Source organism: Etheostoma spectabile, chromosome 11 (assembly GCF_008692095.1).
Source record: "Etheostoma spectabile isolate EspeVRDwgs_2016 chromosome 11, UIUC_Espe_1.0, whole genome shotgun sequence".
Taxonomy (NCBI): domain Eukaryota; kingdom Metazoa; phylum Chordata; class Actinopteri; order Perciformes; family Percidae; genus Etheostoma; species Etheostoma spectabile.
In genome coordinates, this window is record NC_045743.1 from 20,164,339 (window position 1) to 20,190,918 (window position 26,580).

Below are 26,580 nucleotides of genomic sequence, written 5' to 3' on the forward strand. Positions count from 1 at the left end.
TGCTTGTGTTTTATGCATGTTTACTGTATGCACTTTATTGTGTTTTTATGTGTGATTTTTGTTCTCTCGACTGCCCAAGCTGAATTATCTTATCTTACATTTAGGAAAGATGAGACACAAAAAGTAAAAAAAGAAAAACAACAAGGGTGATTCTTGCTCGTTACCTCCCGGCCCATCTCGTCCATTGTCCTCCACAGGTTGTTGAAGTCCAACAAGACGATGGGGTTCCACATGGGAGGGAAGGAGCCTCTGAACGGGTAAGACTTTCCCTGTGGGACACACGTCATCGTCATTATCAAACACAATCATCGGCAGACCCAAACGGCATCTGGGGATTTCCTTCACACATGTCAGTGGTGATCCAGAATGAAAATAGGTGGAATCTTTCTTCTTGAGGTGGAGATGCGTTGATATTTGTGATTCTATCGTTTTATTGAAGAAAAAAAAATTTTATCAAAGGAAACTGTTGTAGACCGACACCAGCTGATATCGGAGTTTGGTTGGTTGTAAATGTTGCTGATATTGGCCTTTTAAGTTAGACATTAGCAGATGTTGGCAGAGTTACAGAAGTTCCTGATAACAAGCCGTTTGTCACGCACGTAATGCTTGTTTTTGTCACCAGTAGATGGCGGTTGGTGACTGATATACCGTAGTTGCGTTGGTACTCCTTCCTGCTTCACCACAATGGGGGCGTGCCGACCGCCATCTACTGTAGCTAACACACGCACTCTGGAGAAGTAGCTCCTTTAAATTATCCTTTAAAGTAGTAAATATGTAAAGTATATGGCCATCCAAGAGAGTCTCTAAGAGCTGCTTACTCTGGAACTGTTTGTCGTTTAAAAAGTAATCCAGAGCGGTTCCCACCCTGCTGAAGACACATTTTGAGGAAAACCTCAACTGTAAAAGACAGTAAATTAGGGCTGAACGACAAATTGAGATTTAAAAGAATACAATTAGCCAGTTGTGTGAGTATATTTAGTTCAATGTTTGGCGTGACATTTGGTTTAACAGTTTTTATTCCACTTCCATCATCATATTTATTGTTTTTTCATAAGATGCAAAGAAAGAAAAATACTTATTTCTGCCATTTCATATCCATGTTCTCATCCCTGCATGAGGATATAGGGCAGTTTTGATGGCGTCTCATGTTATATTGCTCCATGACATGTTTTATCTGTCACACGGTGAAGATTGAAATTTAGCTCCGTTTTTAAGAACAATTTGCAAATTGAAGCGAAATATCTGGCAGAAAAATTGCAATTTGATTTTTTTTTCCCCAAATGGTTCAGCGCTAAAAGACAGTAGGTAGTAGTTTGTCTTTGGCAACCCCACCTCAGACAGCGCTTTAGATGACTTCCAATGTGCTTAGTCACAATGTCTTCAGAGAGCGGTGTACATTGTGTAACAGCTCAATGTATTACCAGTTGTGCAACATTTTTACAGCTGGTCCAAAGATTCAGAGTCATCAAATCTGATAAGAGGGTCCTGAGTCCATGGGCCGTCTGTCCGTCTGTCGGGACATTAGTGTTTTATTTCTCAACCGCATGACTGATTTACATTTACAGCGAAGAGAGGGAGGGACGGTTCCAAAGGCATCGAGGTTACTCCGGCCCAACTCTGCAGTGGTGGCCTAAAGGTTAGAAAAAAAACAACACGTTTGTTCTTCAGGCTGCTACTAAATCGGTTTTCAGAAGAGCTTTTACTTTGCAGCTTTGCACCTAAGGAATTGTTTCTTTGCACCCCGGCCTGTACATAAATCACTTAATGGGTTCCTGGCACAGTAAGGCTCTCAGAGTAGTCAGAGCACAGGTCCACTCCCCGGTGTTCGTACACTTTATCACCATATACTCTGGGTGAGATTGACTCGTCTCGTCTCCTGGCTGTGGAAACCATGTGTTCTTTTTTAAGCTACTGTGTCCCCTTAAAGTTATATAAGTGACTAATGTGAACAAAAATATGTATCTTTGGTCCAGTAATTTGTTACAGCTATTGTTTTTTTTTTTAGTTTTGCTTAAACTATATTTTTGATTTAGTTAAAATATTAATTTATCCAAAGTCAAAGATTTACATTCACCCAAAGTAAAAAAAAATGACTTAGTTATAAAGACCATTAACCATTATTTTACTATTACATCCAAGTATAGTTTTTACTTTTGAATAAACTAATTAAAACACTTTAATTTTGTTCCAGGTCTTTTTATGTAGGCACAGTAGATTTGTTCTCAAGTTAAAGCTTTAGTGTGTAACTTTTTGATATTAATTATCCATTACCAAATGAGTTGCTACAAAGCTAAGTCGGACTATCAACTCCACACAACTCTGTCGGAATATCTCAGTCTGGCTACTGCAGAAGTGCGACCACCCCACAGTTTGTGCCTCGACCTTCAATTCAGTTCAATTTTATTTATAGTATCAATTCATAACAAGAGTTATCTCGAGGCACTTTACAGATGGAGTAAGTCTAGACCATACTCTATAATTTACAAGGACCCAACAGCTCTAGTAGTTTCCTCCAGAGCAAGCAACAGTGCGACAGTGGCGAGGAAAAACTTCCTTTTAGGCAGAAACCTGGGACAGACCCAGACCCAGACCCAGACCCAGGCTCTTGGTAGGCGGCGTCAGACGACCGGTTGGCATTAAAATGAAGAGTGGCAATAACAGTCACAAAAAATAGTAGTTTGTAGTAGTTCTTTGTAGTAGTTCATGGCATAGCAAGGCACTGTGGGCATTACGACGCACAGTAGGACGTAGCAGGACGTAACATGGCGACAGCTGCAACCTTCGGGGCTTCTAATCTAATAAAACAGTTTGTTATCAAGAACAATGCCAAAGTATTCACAGTTATCCACCAACTCGATACCAGCACCACCAGTTTGTGTTATAGTATTATCAGGGCGTAGCACATTCTGGCCCTGTAGAAAGGCATTTTCTATGGGCCTTTCCTGCATCCACAGCTATTATTCATTTATTATTCATTCTAGCATCTTTTTGGGCCCTCCTCACATGAGGGCACTGGGTACTCAGTCCTCTTTTTCCCCCCAGTCAGACACCCCTGAATATTATTTCATAAAAAACCAAAACCCTCTGGTCAAGACCGCATGTGTCTATGAAGAGTAATCAAGTCGTAGACCCAGAAACAGACAGCGAGAGGACGAGGAAGCATCTCACAACAGACTGTACAGTATCGCTGCCGTGCTCGTTGCTGTGTAGCAACAGGTCTTTCACCATGGTGATGCTGGTAATGCAGAAGCAGGAGGGGGTGGATGGAGAGGGGAGGAGAGGCATGCAGCGTCCGTTTCCGAATCAATGAGCAGTGAGTCAGGAGAAAGCATAAACCTGAGGCAGCATGGAGACCCAGGTGCAGAACAGAAGCTCATTCTGACACTCGGCTCCTACCCTCGGATCATCTTCTCTTCTTTTTTACAAACCAACTCTTTTTCTTATTATACGTACTATTTAACTATGAGGAAAATCAGAAATTACGGTTTACAGGAAACTTCTGATATCGTATTTTATGTTTGTTTTTGAGATTATGTTTTGGGCATTTCAGGCTTTTATTTTTCTAGGACAGATGAAGACACAAAAATGGAGAGAGAGGGGGGAATGACATGCAGCAAAGGGCGGAGTCAAACCCGCAGCCACTGCATCGAGGAATAAACCTCTATGTACAGTATGGGCGCGTGCTCTACCAGGTGAGCTACCCAGGAGACAGATATTTTTTATTGGAATTCTTTTTTATTATAACATCAGCTTTTGTTACAAATGTTAGGTATTTGACTGTTCAATCTCCCACGCCTATTAAAAGAAAAACACTTACTGCTGCCATTTCATATCCATGTTCTCATCCTTGCATAAGAATAGACCCTTTAAAGGGTGTATCATGTTATAATCCATGACATGTTTTATCTGTTACACATTGAACTTTAGCTAAACGTTGTTCTTTTTTTTTTCTTTTTTTCACAAATTGAATCGTAATCGCAATATCTGTCAGAAAAACTACAATTAGATTTTTTTCCGCCAAAATTGTTCAGCCCTAGTATCCCCAACACTCAGTGGATTTGCACACCTTCAATTTCGGTCCACTTAAAGTTCTGTTTTTAACAGACTCAGATTATAAGTTTCCGACAACTATTATTATTATTGAAAGGGTCCTTACAGAGAAAGACCTTTTTGTTAAAGAGTAAACTCCTTTTTGTTTAACCAGAAACAATCACCATCAGCAAACCCACCAGACTTCATTTAAATAATCAGTAGGGGAGAGCCGGGACAGTTGAAACACTTTTTAATTAAACGTAATTAACAAAACGCGGTTCTTATCACACTGAAAGCTGATATTTTGTCACTAGCAACTTACACGTGTCATCTGTCAAACACAGTTGCATTTTTAGCTTTGGACAAAAACCGTTCAGGAGTTATTGCAGCGAAAGTGGGACGTGCGTAATGTTTCATCCCCTCCTGACGGGACGAATGAAACAGCAGCTGGCGGGGACGAAATGAACGTACAGTTTGAGCCATATAACTTCCAACAACTTTAATTTTTACTGTATCATGGATGGTACTTCCAGAGGTGTTATTATAGATGATTGGTGCAGGACTATACGTCTTTGTGAATGTCTGTTATACTAATTGCCGTCATCCTGAAGCGCGTATAAAGCGGTTATTGAAATATCATGCATGTGGATGTTGTGCTATTTCATAGCTAGAACAGTAAGTTTTTCTATTTTATCATGTTTCTAATGTAGAAATGTCATTTCACTAGGTTTCTACATGGGTTATACACTGGACATCAAATAACGCCCCCAACCGTGTCTCATAGGATAACATGGGAAAAAAAAAATCGACCCCCTACCTGGTGGGCTCAATATATTTCATCTTTCTAAAACTGCTTTTCCATGTCTCACCTCATAATAATTGTATGAACACAGATATTTGTGCATTTACTTAAAATCAGGGTGCAGCCAGATATATGAATTATCGCCTGTTTGCTTCTCATGTAAACGAGCATGAAATATGAAAGTCTGGGATTGTGGGAGAAACACTAAATGGTCTAACCGAATAAGCATGCAGACAAAACTTTAAATGAAAAACCCTCGTTAATAATCGAAAAAATGTGACCGCTAATGGAGTTTACTTTTGACCATCAAAACTTGTTCTGGCTGTAACTCCGTGATGAAAGAAATAACAGGAAGATATTTGGCTGATAGGAGGAGGTTAACATGCTCTATGTTCAGACCTAAGAAGTCTTCTATCATCATTGCACTCGGAGAAAACTGGAATGTTTCATCCGTCCCGCGTTTCAATCGTCCCGGCTCTCCCCTACTTTTAGCATAGTGTATGGAGCCAGCAAATTTCCACATGTAAATGGGTGAATTAACGGTTTATTTCAGCAAACCCTGAGTGGTGATTGACCTGTGTGGCGAACCAAGACGACTTCTGATAGTTTTATTTAGTTTCTGTCATCTTTGAATTTAATGCATTTTACAATGATAAAAGTTCTGTTTTAATTACTGTAAATTAAGTCTGGTTGGTTTCTGCTCAGCAGCAAACATCAGACAGACAAAGTTAGGCAACTATTTGGTGAACACTGGAGCGTTCAGCAGCTAAAGAGACAGTTGTTTCCCTCTGAAGTTGGTGGAGACCAAAACAGAGCTAAAATAGAGAGAATATTGGACTAATATTAATCATAAACCCCAAAACACGCCTCCTATAAATGCTCCTGTTCCCACACAGTCTTTATAAGGTGATTTTATGGCAGATGTTGTGTATTTTTTACATAAACATACTTTAATAAAGAAATAGAAACTCTGACCCTTTCTGGCTGTTTAAGTCCAAAGGTGAAATTCAATATGTTATTCATAAGCTTTATTTCGTAAGATAAAAAAACAGAGTACGGAACAATGGGCGTACTTGCTTCTGTGCTTCTTATGACTCTAAAGAGGCTACTGATTGTCATAATTTTTTATTTAAGTGAAGGCCACATGGAAACAGATAAGAGACTCTACACAACTACACACATCTTTCTTTATCAGGGAGAATCACAAACACCACCCGTCCTGTGAACGTGCAAACACGCACAACGTCCACAACCGCTGCAGCAGCGCAGGACAATCTCACGCTCTCTCCCAATCTCTGATAACCAGGGACAGTATTTAATCAAAGTCTGTTTCCCCATCTCTGATAGCGACAGCTCATTAATAACTCCAGTGCTGAGAGCGGCAGCTGCCTGTAAGGCAGTAGTTTCGCTGATAAGGGAAACCAGCGCTGGCCTTTTGGATTACTATCAGCCAAAGGAAAGCTGATTAGAAACGCAGCTTGCTTGAAAGCTAGCCCTAATTACACAATGGGTCGGCACACATGCTGGTTTACTACGACTCTAGCTTCCGTCCTGTGAAGTAACGCAGACTCTGTCATTAGTGCAACTTTAATCCAGCGTGTTTCCCTCCGTTATTTAATTCAGAATCAATCAGGTGACGTCTACATGCTGGGTCTGTTTCCAGCTTATTCCTCTGAATAGCTCCTGGGCTAATCCAAAGCTACTTACAATCAAAAGACAGTGCGATGATTCTCATAACAGATACATACTAAGGCCGTAAGGGAGGAAAAATATCATAATCACAATTATGTAAAATTGGTTAATTATTTAACAGGATCACTCATTGACTTTTGGACAGATGATGCATTCATTGATCTTAAAACCAAATAGTGAAACATTTAAATAAAACAGCAAAAACAACCTTGAACTGTAAAATTTCAATTTATACTTTTCCAGTTGAAGACTGAAATAACTAGCATTTATCAAACTGCCAACTTCAGTGTAGCTCTTACAAAAATCTATATATATCTATATATATATATAAATATATAAATAAAAAAAGAACTCCTCAGTCATTTGAATGAGTCAGAATACGTTAAACATAAAAAGTTGTGATTTTTTTTGTGTAGTTCCTAAAAATAAAAAGGAAACTTTTTGGGGGGAGAATAATAGTTTTAACTATTAATGAATTACTCTAAGCTGAGATTTCCTAGCAAAAGTTACCAAAAAGGCTCAGGATGCTGTAAATGGTGTAATATGAAACTGGCTGGGGGATTTCAGACAGGATTGAAACAGCAGCCGCTTCAGCAACGAGTAAAAAAAGCGAAAAAAAAAGAAAGTTAAACATTAAACATGAAAACGTATACAGGTTGGCAGGACGACCTGAAATGTTTTGCACGGTCTTTCGATGTACGTTTTGTTGAGGTAGACAAGCTTTTGGGGAAACACACACACACACACAAACACACACACAACATATATACATGTGTATATATATGTATGTATGTGTATATATATATATATATGTATGTATATATATATATATATATATATATATATATATATATATATATATATATATATATATATATATATATATATATATATATACATATACACACACATACATACATACATACATACATACATACATAATATAAAAAACATGTTTGAAATGCCGCTAGGTGAAGTTAAGGTAACACCTTGATTTATTGTTGCTAATGAGGGAATCAAAGGTTGTCGAGGTGACGCTGCAAAAAAGAAAGGTTCAATCGGAGAGCATAGTGCAGTGCTGTCATCCTTTTCTCTACCCATCTTATTAAAATATTTATTCAAATGTTTCCATGCATTATTTAATGGGTTCTTTTTATAAACCTTTTTTAACGTCTCTAGGAGGGTTACATTGTTAAGCGTTAACGAATATGTCCTGTTAATGCAGGATGCAATCGGTGCGGCGGCTGGTTTAGTTGATCGTTTGCCTGATGAAAACCCAGGAGAGTCAGTCTATTATTTGTATATATTATATGTTTTTGGGTCTTAAAACGGTGCACTACAAGTTCCTGCATGGTTTCAGCGCAATTTCATTTTTGTCTCATGGTAGGCATCTCTCCTTGATCCGCTAGCTGCCTGCCTGCCTTTAAATTAACCTGTTTGATCAGCAGCCAAGAGGGCTAGTAGATTTTTTAAATTACCAGCCAATCAGAAGTTTCCTTTAATTTCAGCTAATCTGTTTTGTTTTGCGCCGAAATGGGAAATGTAGGATTAAGATTACAAGCGGTGTTGCTGGATAAAGATAACGTTTCCAAACTGAACACACACAAAACCGCCCAAATTTCGGACTTGTCGCATCGTTTCTGCAGCCGGCCGATTCAAACAGACGCAGAGTTACCTGCTTCATGCATCACCGGACAAACTGGCTCGTTACTTTAAAATGTTACCTGCCAAAATTAATTTTTACCGGCATTTGGCAGGCATCAATTTAAATAACCCAAATTTCAAAAAACTAAAATTAATAAAAACTAAACTAAAACTAGCAAACCCGCTTTAACAACTCATTAAAACTCATCCAAACAAAATTTAAAAAAAAAACTAAATTATGATAACCTTGGTTTGGTACTGCCCATTTGTTTTGTTTTGTCATAGTCAAAAAAATAGTGGCAGAGAATCGTGATATGAGTTCTAAGTAAAGAAATCGTGATTTGTAATTTTCCCCGAATCGTGCAGGCCTACACAGCACGTTAAAGCATGTTAGCTTTACGGATATACAATATAAGATATACAATATAATGAGCTAAAAACTGACATTTGGATATTTGACCATCTTCTAGTTTCTTCTCTCCTCCGGGACAGTAAACTGAATATCTTTGAGTTGTGGACAAAACATGACATTTGAGGACGTCATCTAGGTCTTTTTGGGGGGGGGGGAGGAAACAAATTTTTTCACCATATTCTGACATTTTAGAGACCAAACAACTGATCGATTAATCGGGAAAAAAATCAACAGACTGATAAGACGATGAAAATAATTGGTAGTTGCAGCATTTTTGCTGAGTCAGCTGTGAGATCAGTGACCCTGAGAAACAGAGCTCCTCTCACGCCTCCACACATCTACCGACCGGGAGGGAGGAGGTGAGGAAAGAAAGAAAGAAAGAAAGAAAGAAAGAAACGACCAGAAAAAAAGAAAGAACGAAACGAAATAGAAGAAAGAAAGAAGACAAGAAATAAGGAAAAACCACACACACACACCCACACACACCACACCACCACACACCACACAACCACACACACACCCACACACACACACACACACACCCCACACACACAACACACCACACACACACACCCACACACACCACAACACACACACACACCACCCACGCGAGCAGCATTTTGCTTAGCATTGCTTCCATGGAAACAAGCAGTGAAGCTGCCAGAGGTGTGCGTGCGTGCGTGCGTGCGTGCGTGCGTGCATGTGCTTTTGAGTGGACCTTACAGAGATAGTAGCTAAGGACACACTCTCACATAGGAACTGCTCACATAAACGCTTCATATCACCAGGCCTGCACAGTCGGGTCCTTTACTGAACCAAAGAGTGGTTCTGCTGTCGCTGCCAAAACGTCACGCCGCTGACATTTCACAGCACGGCTGAAGTAGGTCGAGTCAATAGTACATCACTGCTAAGCACACAGGGGTGAGATAACCTGCAGACTGTGAAACTAGGATTCAACCGGATTAGAGCAACACAATACAACTGTTTCAATGTCTAAATGGACAGAAGACATCTTAACCCTCTGGGTACAAAGACACTCTGACGTTTGACAAAACTCCTACTCAAAAAGCGATATTACAAAATAGCATTTTGTACATTTGTTTTACTATTTTAATCACATATAACCTAAGATTTTGGTAAACTCAGTTCAAGCACCCAAACAATTCGTACAACATATCATAAGTTAAGGATTCTTTTCAAAAGAGATTTGACGAAATTTAAAAATGCCAACGTCAAAGTTTCAGCTTTAGCGCCAACTTATTTCTTTACATATTGCTCTAGAAAAACATTGGGCATCACTAAATGGAAAGCTGAGTTGGTTCTGAACATTTTGTTATAAAACACAAGGGGATCAGATTTATGCAAATACCTTAAAAATGTGAATTTAAGAAGATATACTGTACAAAAATGCCCTTAGACCTCAGAGGGTTAAGCGAATGCAGTGTGTGTGTGTGAGGTAATAAAGGTACTTTATCGTCACATACACATACATGTAGCGAAATTCATTCTCTGCATTGAACCCATCCCTCAAAGGGAGCAGTGGGCAGCCAATCACAGCGCCCGGGGACCAGCTCCAGATCTGAGCCAGTGCCAGTGGCTGGAGAACCTAGTACATGTTTTTTGATGGCGGGGGAAAACCGGAGCATCCAGAGAAAATCCACGCAAACATGGGGAGAACATCCAAACTCCACACATAAAGGCCCGGAACGACCAGGGTTTGAACCCAGAACCTTCTTGCTGTGAGCCAATGGGCCACCATGCTGTGTTCGTGAGTTTGAGGCCACACCCTCACACCAAATCTCTGAGTTATGATTCAAGGACTTGAATACAGCCTATGTTGAGATAAGTTTATCAGTCCACCACACCACACACACACACACACACACCCACACACACACACACCACACACACACACACACACACCACACAACCACACACACCCCACAACACACACACCACACACCCACACACAACACACCACACACCACACTTACAGTTACCAGTGACATGAGCACAAGGGCAAATCAAATCACAAAGGACAGTGGTGCACCCACACTAATGAGATAAGGAGCAAAGAATAACAAGAACAACAATGTCCCCAGCGTCTCCTCTTTCATTTCTAGCTTTCTTCTTTCTTTCTTTGCTCCATTCAACCACTCAGAGAAAGGAGAAACTGCATTACAGAAGCCCCTCAGGCAAAGATTAGCATCTCCAGTCACTAATGCCGGAGAGGAGAGCAGTCACAGGATAAGGAACAATGTTCTTGGGGGGGGGGGCTTACATGTAGCTGGTGATCAGAGGCTATGAGACGCTGCATCTCTTCAGTGGCAGCTCAAGTTTGAAGCAGATAGTCCAGCTCATCTGTCAGGCATCAATCAGTCAGAGTAACAGCGCTGAGCACGTGAGATTGATTTGATAGACAAACTCCTGTCTTAGTTAGAGCGTAAAGTGCATGTCTCAAACTTAAGGCCCGCGGGCAAAATAATAATATGCTTATAATGTACACTGTTATTGATCCCCATGGGGAAATTTTGTTATAATCTCTACACATAGGCCTGAAAACCCACACACACACACCACACCCACACACACACCACACACACCAACACACACACACACACACACACACCCCCACACACACCACACCACCCACACACACACACACACCACACACACACACACACACACACACACCACACACAACACCACACACACACACCACCACACACCCCACACACACACACACCACCCACACACCCACACACACACTCAGATGAGTGGGCTGCCAGTGCTGACCAGCACCCTGACGGATTGGGGGGGGGGTGCAGTGCCTTGCTCAAGAGCACCTGACAGCAGCCAGGAGGGGAAGAGGCATCTCTACAGCTACCAACCCACACTCTGTACTTTGGTCCGTACTGGGACTTGAACCTCCGGTTCCCAACACAACTCCCTACGGACTGAGCTACTGCCACCGGCAACGGCCCCTCGGCTTAAGGGAAACTCTGTGATTGTTGTATTTACTGCACCTATTTTTTCTTTCGTTTTTTGGAGAGGTCTGGGGATCCCAGTGACACCACAAAATAAAAACAGCCTAGAGGTTATAGGATTTGAAACCAGTGTGGTTGACAAGAAGAGGAAAAGTATCTAAGGTACCTTTGTAGAAGGTATGCGGTTATATGCATAGTTCTGGCATGAAGTATTTCCTAGTTATAATTACTAACCCACGTCTACTGAACCTCATGAAAGACCTTTTTAACAGTCACTGCAGCAATCAAACTGAAGTATCTGGATCTGTTAAATGAGTTATTTTGGACGGATATAACACCAGCCAAAGCACAGAGTAGAATTATTATTCGCTGGGACACTCACGTTGACATAATGCACCAGGCTCTCCTGCTCGTTGACCTTGTAGGTCTGAATGCCATACTCTTTGGCCAATCGGAGGATGCGGTTCTGAGTTGGTCCGATGTAAGCTCCGCCCAGGTCAACCCACTTTGTCTCCTTATTCTGAAAAATTAACAGGAAAAAAACACATTAAAACATGAATCAAATAAGGCTACATCTACGCGTACCAAAACAATCTTTTTTTCCCCCAACTTCCCTGGCATCATTATTATGCGTTCCCCCTGCCTGCCTACGGTCCCCCAGTGGCTAGAAATGGTGACATCATGGTGGGTATCCTGCTCTGCCTTTGAGAAAATGAAAGCTCAGATGAGCCGATCTGAAATCTTCCCTATAAAGCAAAAGCATTTCTTATCCATTTACTCTATTAATCGATGGAGTAATCGGTAGAATACTTGATTACTAAAACAATCGATAGCTGCAGCCCTACATAGAACTAGAGTACATTAGATCTGTAACAACACACGTAATGGAATACAATGTACGTCAACATCAAATAACTATAATCATTTAGAAACTTAAACATTAAGGAAATATTAAAAAAAACTCAAAATGACTTTTAGTTAGCTTTGGCTCCTACATTAGATTTTACAGGATTTCGCGTAACTTCCAGTCGTAGATGTATCCCTTCTAGCCACAGCTCTGTTTTCTTTTCTTGTCAGAGGTCATTGGAGAGAAATTGATAACTGCTAGTGGCGAGACCCACCAAGCGTTCGATGCTGGGAAGCGGGGCCGATCCCTCTTTTCAAAAAACCCACCTCTGTGGACACGTAATGCAACAACATATACACACACATTTATTACTATTCCTAATATTTTCTAACTTTCTTGCTAAGCATTTGCAGAAGTTTTCCCTCTCCTGGTCTTACCCTCACGGTGAAGGTGCGACCACCGACCCGATCCCTGGCCTCCAGGACTACAGGACTCAGTCCGTTGGCTTTCAACAGCTTCGCTGCACTCAAACCTGCAGAAAGAGAGAGAGCAGAAGAAATTCTCAGTTCATTCCGAAGCTTCTTGAAGCCTTTTTGTCTTGCTCTATGGATGGGGAATTCAGATTTCTGATTCAGGATGTTGTTTATTTCCTTCTTGATAACTGATCTTTCTAAAGCTTTCCCGTTCAGAAAAATTTGTTTGTAACAGTGCGTCTAATCTGGTGAACTCAGCTTCATGGTTTTGCAGCTTCAGTGACGAAGATTTGCGCGCATTAGAGCAGAAAAGTATGGTATTGCTCCTAATAAAACCTTTCATTGCGTCCCAAAGTCTCCTCTACAGAGCCAACATTAATTTCTGCAAATATCTGGAATTCTGCAATAAACTGAGTGATATAAGATTCCTTTTTCAGTAAAGAAGTATTAAAGTCCCATCTAACCTCACGTTGAGACAGTCGGCCAATTGTGGTGGCGCAAAGGACCCCATCATGGTCAGACAATGCCATTGGGAGTAACACCGCTTTATCAAAGAGAAAATCTATTCTGGAAAAGGATTTATGTATACCCGAGAAAAAGGAATAATCCTTACAGGTGGAATTAACTGTACGCCAAATATCTATAAGACTCAAGATGCTGGCCCATGACTTCGGAGCATTTGTAGCCTGAGCATGGTCCCTAGTGGCGTTCGACCAATCAATAAAAATCAGCAATGAAATCTGCACCAACAACAAAAGAACAGTCTGTTAACTCCAGCATTTGATTGGTGAGCGTATTATAGAAATTGCCATCAAAAACATTAGGCCCGTAAGCTGACACAAATGCAATTTTTCTGGCACCAAATTCTGTTGTTGAGATCCCGGTCCTGCCTGTATCATCTGACCAAGAGGACAACACTTTACGTGGGAGATTCCGTCTGACAACAATGGCCACGCCTTTTGATTTTGAGCTCGCTGATGAGGATGCAATTATATGATAGAATCCATTGGCTAAACGGTCGACGTCCACCTGCAGTAAATGTGTATCCTGTAATAATGAAATGTCAACGTTTCTCTTTTTTAGTAAGCCCAGAGTGCTGGCTCGTTTATGCAAAGCATTCAGTCCGACACAATTCCAAACTAAAAATGAGAGATCACCCATTATCAAAAATGCTGTGATCAAAATGTGAGTACATGTGGATATTGCTACTGCCTTTCATTTCGCTAAATCCTAACAATAGTGCATCCAAAGTTAGGTCCCTCAACACACAAAACATGGAATACATTTCTGATCTGCTACTACACAATGACCCCCCCCAGAAGTCTCAGGTCATCTGGGACAGGTCTACTTTCTGTCCCCAGAGTCAGAACTAAACAGGGTGAAGCAGCTTTCAGTTTCTATGCTCCTCATATCTGGAATAAACTGCCAGAAAGCTGCAGATCCGCTGCTACTCTCAGTTCTTTTAAATCAAGGCTGAAGACATTTCTTTTTGATGCTGCCTTTCTTTAAATGAATGCTCATTTCTTTAATGTTTAATTTCTTATGCTGCACTGTAACTTTTATTCTTGTGTTTTATGTGTCTCTATGTTTTATGTGTCTAATGTTTTTATTTTTAACTATCTATTCATGTGTTTTATTGGTTTTTAATGTTTAATTTCTTATGATGAATTTTGTTGAGGAAAAGGAATAAAGGTTGTGTAACAGACAAAGAGAGACACTTTAAAGAAAAAATGTGAATGTGTAGTGTCGAAAGATCTGAAAATCGCGAAAAGACGGTCGTTAAGTAGACACGAAAGGCACGCTAGATTGGCTTAATTAGTGTGAAGAAGAGTCCAAGGAGACGAAAGGTAACGTCTCTAAAAATAGAGTCGTGAAGGGTAGAGACACTGAGGGTGATCACGAAAGGCAGCACTAACATGGACCAATTAGTGTGAAGGTAGTCTCAAGTGGGTTAGGGTTTTATCTGTCTTAATGTTTTTACTTTTAACTGTTTGTACTTGTGTTTTATCTGTTTATCTGATTTTGTGTAAAGCACTTTGAATTGCCCTGTTGCTGAAATGTGCTATACAAATAAAGCTGCCTTGCCTTGCACTGTCAATCTGTCAAAACACGCACACATGCCTGTGCGCTGACGTGCACTAACATGTGCAAGTGGCACAATAACCGGCCATTGAAACGTGATAATTATAGTTTTGCAAGCAGGCTCTAAATCGAACACAAGTCACAGTGCCAACGGACGTTACGCATCGCTCCACAAAAAAAAACGTATTGCGACACTTTCGATATAATATTGCGTGATATCGCGATAACAATTTTGAGTCAATATATCATGCACCCCTTCTACACATAGGCAAGAAGATGCTAATTGTGCATGATTATCATGTGCGGGTGTATAATGTAACATACATATGACGGTTGTTGAGGTGCTACGCCCTCTGACGTGTTCTCACAGTAAAGCAACACAGGAGCGGAGAAGGTCTGTCAAACTTCATGGCAGAAAGGCTCAGTGCAACACTTTCCTCGTCTTTGTTTCGGGAACTTTCAGACTGAATAGATGAATGAAGGGGATTGTTTGGAAAATACCAACTGACTGGAAAGATTCAGATCAATTTTGGAGTTATGCATAAAAACAAGCAGTGTTTCTCTTTTGCAAGTCAGCGCACTTGGTCATGACTTTAAAGTAAAGTTGTGTGCTTGTACACAGGTCTTTCCTGAAAAAGGGATTAGGTTAGAGATTAAATTCCTAACATTTGCCTTTCGAATGACTTGGCGGGATATTGACAGAGCCATTGGCGAGATACGAGAGCAGGGGGGAGGGGGAAATCTTTGCAAGGAGAAAGAGCGGGGGAGAAACACTTCCACAACACATCATAAGCCAGCTGACCTGCTGATCATATGAGCAGAGAGAGAGCGAGCGAGCGAGCGAGTGAGAGAGCAGAACAGTTAGGGCTGTGCAATTCATCAAAATTTTGATCACAAAAACAGAATAATCGAAAAACAATTATTTAGGTCATTACGCTTTGCAAGTAAACTCGTGTTTTCTCTTGTGTTCTGAATGAAAAAGTAAAGTTTAAATAGGAAAAGTATTAAAGTGCTCATATTCTGCTCATTTTCAGGTTCACAATTGTATTTTGAGGTTGTACCAGAATAGGTTCACATGGATTAATTTTCAAAAAACACCATATTTTTGTTGTACTGCACATTGCTGCAGCTCCTGTTTCCACCCTGTGTGTTTAGGTCTCTGTTTTAGCTCCAGAGTGAGACATCTCACTTCTATACTATCTTTGTTGGGAGCTGCACATGCTCAGTAGCTCGGTAAGATCCCATTAGCTAGATAACTCTTTCTCCAGCTTTGGTCAGTCCAAGGCTGGATCAGCTGGGAGACTTCTTCTAGACCAGGGACACTAGTGGAATACCTGCAGAACAGGGACAGGAAGTAGAACAGGGACAGGAAGTAGTTCTTTTGTAGATTATGGTCAACTAGTGGCTGTTGGAGCGGTGTTTTGCCATTGAGAACGAGCTAGCTATGGTTAGAGGACATTCAGGAACTGTATCTCACTCAAAACACCATGGATAGTTTTTTTCAAGTGTGGAAAGTGTGTGGAAGAACCAGAGACACAAAATATCACCCCAAATCCCAGAAAAAGTGATTTCTTTTCATAATATGGGCACTTTAAGGCAATTTTTGTTTTTACTGTTGATAGATTTAACTTTTCCCACTGTTTTTTTTAAGTTCAATAATGGCAACATCTTTCCAGAGGTCAGTGAGTAATCATGTTAAATTATCGTGATTTCAATATTGACTGAAATAATTGGGATTATATTTCTTTCCATAATCGAGCAGCCCTAGGCAGAGCACGCCTTCCACATTCACTGACTTATTGTCCAGAGACTGTGGCAGAAAACAGCTTTTCACACACTGACCTCAGGCAATCCGTGCCATAACTTTAATTCAATAAGACATAACGTAGATGCACTTAGGCATGCAGAGGATTAGCAGGCAGCATATGGCTCAGCAGCGCCGGGCTGTGTCAGTGCAGCAGACGTTAAAAACACAGAAACTAGAGACAGAAGGATTTATATGAGTGGTTCCTTACAAGGCGCTGCTAAGTTGATACACTCCATGGCCACAAGTATGTGGACACCGAAGCAAAACATGCATATGGGATTGGGACATTAATTAATTTACAGCCTCCACTCTTCTAGGAAAGCTTTGCATTGCAAGTATTTCAGCCACAAGAGCAGGAGTGATGGCCAACGCTAATATTGGAAGATAAATTGGAGGAGTTACATTTTTTGTTTTCTTCAATGTTCCAAGTAACCAAGGAGATTTATTTTTCGCGGCAAACAAAAGACGATTAAATTTATAATTAAAATGAATCCTGGATGTGTTGAATCAGCTGCCGCTCTGATCCCAAATAAACGTGTTTAACAGTTATTCCGTTGTCTTCTGCTTTATTTTTATTAACATGCATTACTTGTCACTTGTCGCTATTGTTGTCACGATTTTGATTTTAAACCCTACTATAGCAGTTAGTATATAGTACTATATACTATAGCAGCTATAGATGGTTAGAAATGGTTGCACTGGCACCCAAACGTGAGATTCAGGACTTTTCCCGGTGGGCCGGTAGTGTTTCGAGGCCGATCACCGGTCTGATAATAGTTATACATTGCAACAGCATCCGGCTGCCTGGTGTGTGGCCGCTGTCTGCTGGCAGACCTGTGCATCACTTCAGGGTCCACTCTCTCTGTAAAAGTAGAGATTAACAGCGCGGCGTCTGTGGTCTTTGCAGCTTCAGGTTTATACAGGACGCTCCGGAGATTAAGTGGGACAATGCGGTTATATTCCCAGATGACATTAAAGGAAGACTGGTCAGAGACCAATACAGTCCTGATTTCATTTTCTTGGCCTTCTCTAATAAAGGGTAGTGTGTGTTACTCCTTAATATGTAGGCCTAATGTTTTTTATTAGGTATTATAGTGTAAGGCACTTTAAGCTGTTCATGAGCCTATAAGCCTAGTCTTGTATTTTGTGTTAATTCTTCCGAGCCAAGTGTTAGTCAGTAAATGCAACGCAGCTAATCTAGATAACGTTTAGCATCGCGAGACTGGTTCTACTAGTTGTACGGCACTCACGGCTCTCTGCAGGGACACGCTGAAACGCAGTCTGTGTCTGAGCTAGAGGCCAAAACAACGCAGTGTATCATCCAGAACAACATCGGCTGTAATTGTAAACTAACCGGTTACCGGAGCAAGTAAAAACGATCCCTTGTTGTGTGTCTCACTATACCCACGCACCTCCATCATGGCATGGTAGATGTACTCCTAAAACCACAATACCCATGAGCCACAGGTGATGTTGATAAGCAAAAAAAGCCGGTCAGAAGCATAATTGTGGCTGAATTTATTCTGAATTAAAAAGTAAGTAGGTTTAAACTGCGGTTTGTGTCAACAGTGTGATCTTTAGCTTCCGAAATGCATCTTGGGAGCCTACACATCAACGGAAGAATCTCTGATAAAACAAACAAAAAAATCTAAAAAGTCTACCATATTTGCAATACTCTGAACTTACGAAGCTGGAGAAACTTGGTTAAATACAGTAGAATGTCTTTTTTTCAAGATTTATTTTTGAACACACTGGTATCGGATCGGGACTCAGTATTGGACGAGACATATCGGTAAGGTATCGGAATCGGTAAAGAAATAAATGGTATTAGAACATCTCTACCACCATTACACAAGATGTTACCTCGTCTGTGACGCTTCACAAGGGAGATAACGGTGCACACTCTGATGTTCAAGCCCAAAAATCAGTGACGCCAGCTACGTGTTAAAAAATGAGGAGTTTCTGAACATCTTCAGCCTGGAACGAGATCCGTTTTTAGTGACGTAAAATGCAGTTTGTGTGGACGAAAGGCTACAACACATAAAATGCTAAGTAAAGAAAATAAATAAACATGTATGTGTGGATGACGCTTTAGGGCGGTAGCCAAAACCATGAAAAACCTTCCCTCCATGTACTGTGAAACCTCAGAGCTCCACTCATCACTGTAAATGTTTTCCTTCTTACCGCCCCATCTTCACCCCCTTCCAAATCCTGCTAAGCTCCGTTGAAGCTAGCGAGGTTTATGTTAGTTCAAACATAGTTTGTCCTGTATTACCCAACTTCAGCCTTCCCCACACACACACACACACACACACACACATACACACACACACACACACACACACACAGTTCCAGGCTTTGTAGAAAGCATTAACTCGCAACAGAGAAGGCTTACAAATCTTCTAAATTGATGCTATTACCTGCACTCAGCTCCAAAGGTCAGTCTCTGTCTTGGAAAACAAAGAGCATCTGTCTGCATCCTTGTTTATGCCTACAGCAATCACTGCAAACAAGTAACATCCTGTTGTTTTCGCTTCGATCAGAAAGCTTCTTCGTCTTAATAGAGACATCATTTTTACAAAAAAATATCATTATATAACTTCTTTAGGACTAATAGATCAATATAAAGCTTTTTATCACTTGAAAGGGATTCAGACTGAGCTTTCCTCTCTTGTTTATCTTCATCCCCCGGCACCATGAAATGAAGAAGAGGAATGGGTTGCACAGCTGGAAAAATCAACAAGCTATCCCGAACTGAACTTCAGCTGAGAGGAACAACAGAGGGGCAGTATGAAATTCAACTCATGCAGCAGGGAGGCAGAAAGAGCGACAAAGACAAAGAAAAATGTGAGATTATACGCATAGACGCATAGGAATTTTGAGTAAGGAAATATGAAAACGTGTACGAGTAGGAATCAAACAAACAAAACTAATATTTACTGTATTGATCTGTTTTTCCCCGCATGTATTTAAAAAAGGGAAAACACTGGGCAAACATCTGCAGTCCTGCATGCCTCTGCGTTTGTTTCTTTTTCTGGTGTGCTGTTTAGCCGCATTGCACACACACTCACAACCACTCCCACAGACATCAACTATATGCAGTGAGTGCGTCTGCAAGGTCTAAATAACCTTAAAAGGGATAGTTGAGATGTGTGTTCAGTGTGATTGTCTGGGCTCTTTCTCCATAGCCAGTGTGTTAGCTACAGTAGCTGACGGCATGCCCCCAGTTTGAAGAAGCAGTCAGGAGAACCGACAGGGAAGCTAAGCTAGGTCCTGCTGTGAAAGGGGGGGGGGCAGCTAAACACATTTGAGACACCTAAAACATCTATATCAGTTTAATCAGATGCTATATTTAGAGTATTTTCAGCGCTTCCCCTTGCTGCCAGACAGCCCTTTACGACGGGGAACTGAAGCCGTTATCTCTGCTCTCTTGAAATCCACCAGACTCCTTTGACAAAAACAGACATTTTACCTCGCAGAACACCAGAATTGCTGCTCCTCCGCTGCCTCCATCGGATAGTTTGTTTGTTAGTTTTGATGGTTCCTAACCATTTAAAAAAGCAAAGTCACACGATAACACAAACTAACTAAGCGATGAACGCAGAGGTAGAGCAGCAACTCCCGTGTTCTGCAAGGTAAAATGTCTGTTTTTGTCAAAGGAGTCTGGTGGCTTTGAAAAGAGCAGCGATAACGGCTTCAGTTATCCATCGTAAAGAGCTGTCTGACAGCAGAGTGAAGCCCTAAAAATATTCTGAATATAGCGTACATATAACCCCATTTCAAAAAAATCAGAACTATCCCTTTAAGTTGTTTTCTATTCTACCCCCAGCCATGAAAACTGTGCCTGAAGAGATTACAAATAGAGGGGAAAAAGGTCAGCTAGTCACTGGTGGAAACCATGGAGAATAACAGAATCCTCGCCTCACTCTGAGCTAGATTTCCTCTGCTGTTAGAGGCTTTCTGCACCTAAAGACATGGCTCGATATTTATCAAACAGATACAACCGCCTTGAAGCGCAGTCTTCCTGTCATCTGCAGCTGGTGTACATTCAGCAGGGCATCTCCCTCCTTTGTGCGGATGCATTTAAGGAGGGATCAGACAAGAGAAGGGAGGGGATATGATAAGTGAGGCCGATTGTACTGTACATCTCCGCAGTGTGCATGGGACACATGGTTGCAAAAAAGAAGAAGAAAGAGTGTGCAGAAAGAAAGAGAGTAAACTGAAACCCCAGCAAAACCCAATATGTGCACCGAGCTGGAGGCAGACGGAGAGAAACATGAGGTTCACTGACCTGCTAATGGCGCCCCTTTTTTTTGTCTGTTTATATCTTTTCCATCTTTTTCATTTCCGTAGAAGTGCGTTTAATCAATTTTTACCGCGTTAGTTTTTACAAACCTTTCTGCGTGTAAAGATTACTATTACTTAATAAATAATAGACACCCAAATGTGGTTCTCTCATGGGGGGATGTCACGAGAACTGACACTAACGGTACCTTGCGGTTCTAAGATTACAAAATACTGACAATGCCCATTTTTATGAAGCGCCGTAGGCACCGTTAGCGACGATGCCAGCGTTAGCAGCATTGGTGCTGCACCTCTTCCTGAACCGATGGGGGCGGTATACGCTTCAGACTGTCCCAGTCGATCCATTCAGGAGACGGAGGTCACCAACAAGTGGCCAAAGTCACGTACGTCTACTTCTGGTTCAAATCTTTCGGAAAACAATGAACAATCAACAGTATCTGACCTAAAAAACATTTTGTTCACTGCAAACTTAAGTCTCTCCTGATTGAAATTCGAACCGAAATCTTTGTCTTTGGTCCAGCAAGACCACTGGAACCACCAGCCGGGAACCCAGCTGTAAATTGTAGGGCAAATGTTCACCGTCAGATGGCGTTTTTGCCACTGACAGACTCAAATTATTATATAAGTGTCTGACAACATTACGGAAAGCATCCCTACAGTGATCAACCTTTCTGTTAAGGACTGAAATCCTTTTTGTTTAATCAGGAAAAGATAGATAGATAGAGATAGATAGATAGATATTGATCCAAAAAAATGTGAAATTATGGTGTTACAGCAGCACGTGTACATCACACAGCACAGAACATAAATATAAATTAAATGCTAGGATAAAATATACATACATATAATATACATGAAATATTAATAATAATAGGAATAAAATAGAAGAACAAATATTTGAATATATACACAGGGTGGGAAAACAAAATGTGAAACTGCTTAAATAATATGCTAAAATGTAAATAAACCAATTGTGCAGGTTGGACTTAGTGCAGTTATAGTATAGTATAATGTATTGTATAATGCAGGATTGAGGTGTCTAGAAGTCTAAAAGCTCAGCAAATGGACAAACCCACCAGACTCAATGTAAATAATTAGTACTTTTAGCGTGCATATCTCCGCATGTGAATGGGTGAATTCAGAGTTCATTTCAACCAGACCAGAGTGGTGATTGTTGGAACAGTGGAGAGATGAACCAAGACGGCTTTTTATCATTTTTATGTTGTTTCTGTCAACTCTGAATTGAAGTGTATGTTCCGATGATACAGTCACTGGTTTTTAAATGGAGTCTGGTGGGTTTAGCGATGGCGATCTCGGGCCTGTTTCATGTTAAACAAAAAATTTAACAAAAAGGTCTATCTCTGTAGGGCTCCTCTCCGTAGTGTTGTCAGACACTTACAATAATAATTTGAGCCTGTCAGTGGAAAGACAAACATTTACTACGCTACATTGCAGCTTATTTCGACTCTCTCATCTTGGTAGCAATCATGCTTAATACTGGACCAATGTCAGGGATATTGTTCCCATTAGTCACTTAGACACACAAAGATGGTAAAATAGGGTCGGGGTTGAAAAACACTGAAGTTACCTTTTAATTAACATGGTTTTATTTCAACATGACCACTTTTTGGAGGCAGTTGCTGCTGCATCATGCGCAGTATCTGAAGCTAAGAAATACACAAAGAACGAGCACACAAACTGAATGTATGACAGCAGGGCAATGATGTAGGTGTGTTTATCCTTCACTTGTGATTCTCTCCCACCACTGCCCCTCTCTTCTCCACCCCAGCACCTTGGGGCTCTGGCTGACCTAATTGTCTTGTCTCTCTCTGAAATGTTTGTCACGGAAAAAACAAAGCTGACTGTGTGCATTTGGCTATTTCCTTATCTTGCTTTGGGAAACAGTTATGTTTTGACGTGAAGATGCAAGACAGTCAGCGAGTGCATTATTTTGAGTAGGCAATGCTATGCTGTGCGCACACACACACACACTCACTGTGTGTGTGTGTGTGTGTGTGTGTGTGTGTGTGTGTGTGTGTGTGCGTGCGTGTGTGCGCGCGTCTGAGAGCCTAACGTGTAAATAAAGCCTGTTCTTTGGGAGAGAGGACATTTTGCTCTCCATCACAGCAAAAAGTTAAATAAAACACACATGTCTCAACATACCATCTGTGCTCTGAAAGGATTCTGCATGATGTTAGATGAAGTTAAATGCTGTCTGTTTCTTTGAAACCTTCTGCACCTCAGAAAAATTTTCTTTTCACAGGAACAAATCCTACACCAGCTGGGTGACATGTGAGACACTTGAATCGGGGCCATAAGAGGCTACAGATCAATCCAGAGGAGGAGACATTTACGAGACACGCGGCGATCGAATTTACCCCGTCTCATGTCCTCAGCACGGAGACACTGATTGGCTGTTTACGTGCAACAAACAGAGGAGCAATATTGACAAGCAATTACACAGAACCTTCGAATTCAGACAGACAGATGTGGGAAAGAGCAGACAGGAGAGTAAGCGTTTGTCTCTGGGTGTTAGCATGGAGACGGATCTTATTTTAAAAAGTAAAACTGCCTGCTGCTGTCTGAAAATGTTGAATAATTCAATCTTGGTAGATTATGTTTGGTTGAAGAAAAAAATGGACAAAAATCACAGGCAAACCAAACTCCATTTAAAAAAGCTATACTTTACTCGTGTATACAGCCGATGGTTCCATTTAATGGTCTTCTCGGGTAAAATGAAGGATCAGTACACTACTGTCATTACATCTGGGGTGTTTTGTTCAATTTCATAGCATATTTCCGCTTTTTCAAACTCACAAAATGAGGTTTTGTGTCCATGAATTCCAAGAATAAGTGTAAAACTCGCATGGTGGGGGGGCGGGCAAAAAAGCGTCAAATGTAAAAGAGACAAAAATGTCGGGAAAAGGGTCAAAGACGTCGAAATAAATGTTGAAAAAAGCAACACAAAAGGAGAAAAAAAAACATGAATGCCACAGTAAGCTGAAAAAAAAAAAACTAACAATAAAGCGGAAGATGTTGAAAAAAGTTGAAAACGTGGACAACCCAAGGGTTAAAAGTTCAGTCCTTATTTTCTTCTCTCTGGGCATACTCCTCTGTACACTCAGAGTGTGTGGGGGCTGCTTCAGGCACACCCAGGAAGGGAGGAATTTCTGTTATGTCGTCATCCTCTCCTCCTCCCGTTCGTGACCTTTTGACCAAACGCCTGAACACACACCTCCTACCAGATATTTCCCGTCTTTAACGTTGTAGCTAATCTCTCCCTTGGAACACACACACACAACATCATGGTATACTTGAACATACTACATGCCAATAATAGAAATATCTCTTCACGGTCTGCCTGTAACACTGTTAAGGACACTCTTTACATGAAGCCATTTCTTTTAGCTTTAATAAAACGATCTTTCATTATTTCCGCCCTCTCCAGCAAGAGGATTCTTCTCCTCCCAGTGTGGTGTCTCTGTCTGAACACACATTTGACTCCCTGTGTCCTGTACGTGGAAACGACAGCCGTGGGGACGTCCTTGTATGACGGGAACACCGCGGCTACGGTAAGTGAAGCTTAACGCCACCATCGGCTGCCATGTGACGGTAGTGAATCCTTTTAATGTTACCTCGATGCAAACAGCGTGCAGCTCACAGAAAGCCCTCTGATACCAGCTGGAGAACGCACCGAGCAGAAGGGGAAAACAGGAACGTGTCCCACGGGCTGAACGATACATTTTTTAAGGCCGATACCGATACAAATATTTAAAAATCAGATATGCTGATATATCAGCAAATGTATATTTATTTATTTATTTAAATCCAGAAAGGCGTTACAAAACATAAACAGATTTCCCTAAGATTGTTTAGATGAATGAATATTTAAAAAAAAAAAAAAAAAAATGAACGGCCATTATAAACGCTGATACCGATAGATTGGGAAATGCCTAATCTCGGCCCGCCGATATATCAATTGGGCTCTATCACGTAAAGTACAGTTCGTTTTGTGCAAACATCAATCAGCTAAACACACACACACACACACACCTATTTCATCAATGTCATCATTACATAAGATTACCGCCGCTGAGATTACAGCTGCACAGTTCTCCGAGCTTTACCTGCCACACGGAAGGCAAACACGGAGGCGCAGGCTCACAGAAATCTGCAAACGGAATCGTCCATCTAATGATTACACCGGCCGGCTCATGGCTCATGTTTGCACAGCTGGACGGAGAAAGTGGTGCTCTAGGATTGTACACATGTTGACAGTAATGAGACGAGCTGTCAGAGGAGGTTCACGCTGCTTTAGGAGCGTTCAGACCAACCGGCAGCATGCTGTGCAGACTCAGCAGGTGCACCTGAGTGTCCTTGGATGGTAGCAAGGGGTTGAGCAAAGGGGACAATGTTACTTCACAAGACCAGAGCACTGAAGTCCTGCGGCTTTTGCGGCTTTCGAAGAGGAAGGACACAGAAAAACCCTAGAGCTGAAGCATAAGATCAATCAATTAGTTGTCAACTATAACAGCAGTCGCTATTTTGATTATAAAAATCGGTTTAACCCTGGCGTTGTCTTGCACCATGCAACTTTTTTGTTTTTCTGGGGGGTTTTGGTCACTTTTCCAAAGTTTTTGTTTTTTCTGCGCTTTTTGACATTTGTCACTTTTTTTCCAACGCTCTTTTATGAATTTTTTATGATGCTATAAAACACCCAAACCACCCCCCACGTTTATTTTTTTGACAATATGGTCAAAAGAAAACCTACATTTTTGATATGAAATTGTTTTAATAATGGGTCAATGTGGACAACAGGAGGGTTAAGTATTTTTTTATGAGAAAAAAAATGTAAAACTTGTTAAATGTGAATATGTTCTAGTCTCTCCTCTCCTCTGGGAGAGTTAACTGAATATCTTTGAGTTGGGGACAAACACTGATTGACATTTTTCTCCATTTCTCAACAATCATTAGTTGCAGCCCTAGCATTGGAGTTGACTCAAGCATGAAGCGAAAAGTCCCCTCCACCGCTTCGTCTAACGCTTCTTCTTCGTCTAACGCCATCTTATTTACAGTTTCATGGCTTCCTCAAGTTCCCTTTTTTTACTCTCCTAGAAAACACTCATTTCTCTTCCCCCCTTCCCCAATTTTTAGACACACTTCCGCCTTTCTTTGTTTCCCAGTTGGCCTCGTTTAATTTCCCACATTCACAGCTGCCCAGACATAACAGGAAGATGTGGTTTCCCCCCCCTTCTCTCTCCCATTATTAATGTTTTTCTCTCCCCCAACACTCCTTCTCCCTCCCTCTATTCCTCGCCATGCTCTCTACTGCTGGACTGATAACAGGCTGTCACAAGTGTTTAATATTTGCTCAGAAAGTGCTTTGTGCTCCTCGCGGGGGCCACAGTTCTGCTGGTGGGCGGCTGGCAGGCAGGAAAATGACAACTGCATTTGCAGAAGAAATAAATCTCAGGACACACACACACACACACACACA

At 41.1% G+C, this 26,580-nt stretch overlaps 1 protein-coding gene across 1 annotated transcript in view; it reads right to left on the reverse strand.

The window, feature by feature from the left end:
• The window catches only part of mao (monoamine oxidase), a 58,319-nt gene that overhangs the window by 26,900 nt on the left and 4,839 nt on the right, over positions 1 to 26,580 (reverse strand). Inside the window, 3 exon segments of the mRNA XM_032529386.1 lie at positions 165 to 269; positions 11,952 to 12,089; positions 12,854 to 12,948. Coding sequence (XP_032385277.1) covers positions 165 to 269; positions 11,952 to 12,089; positions 12,854 to 12,948 — 338 coding nt within the window.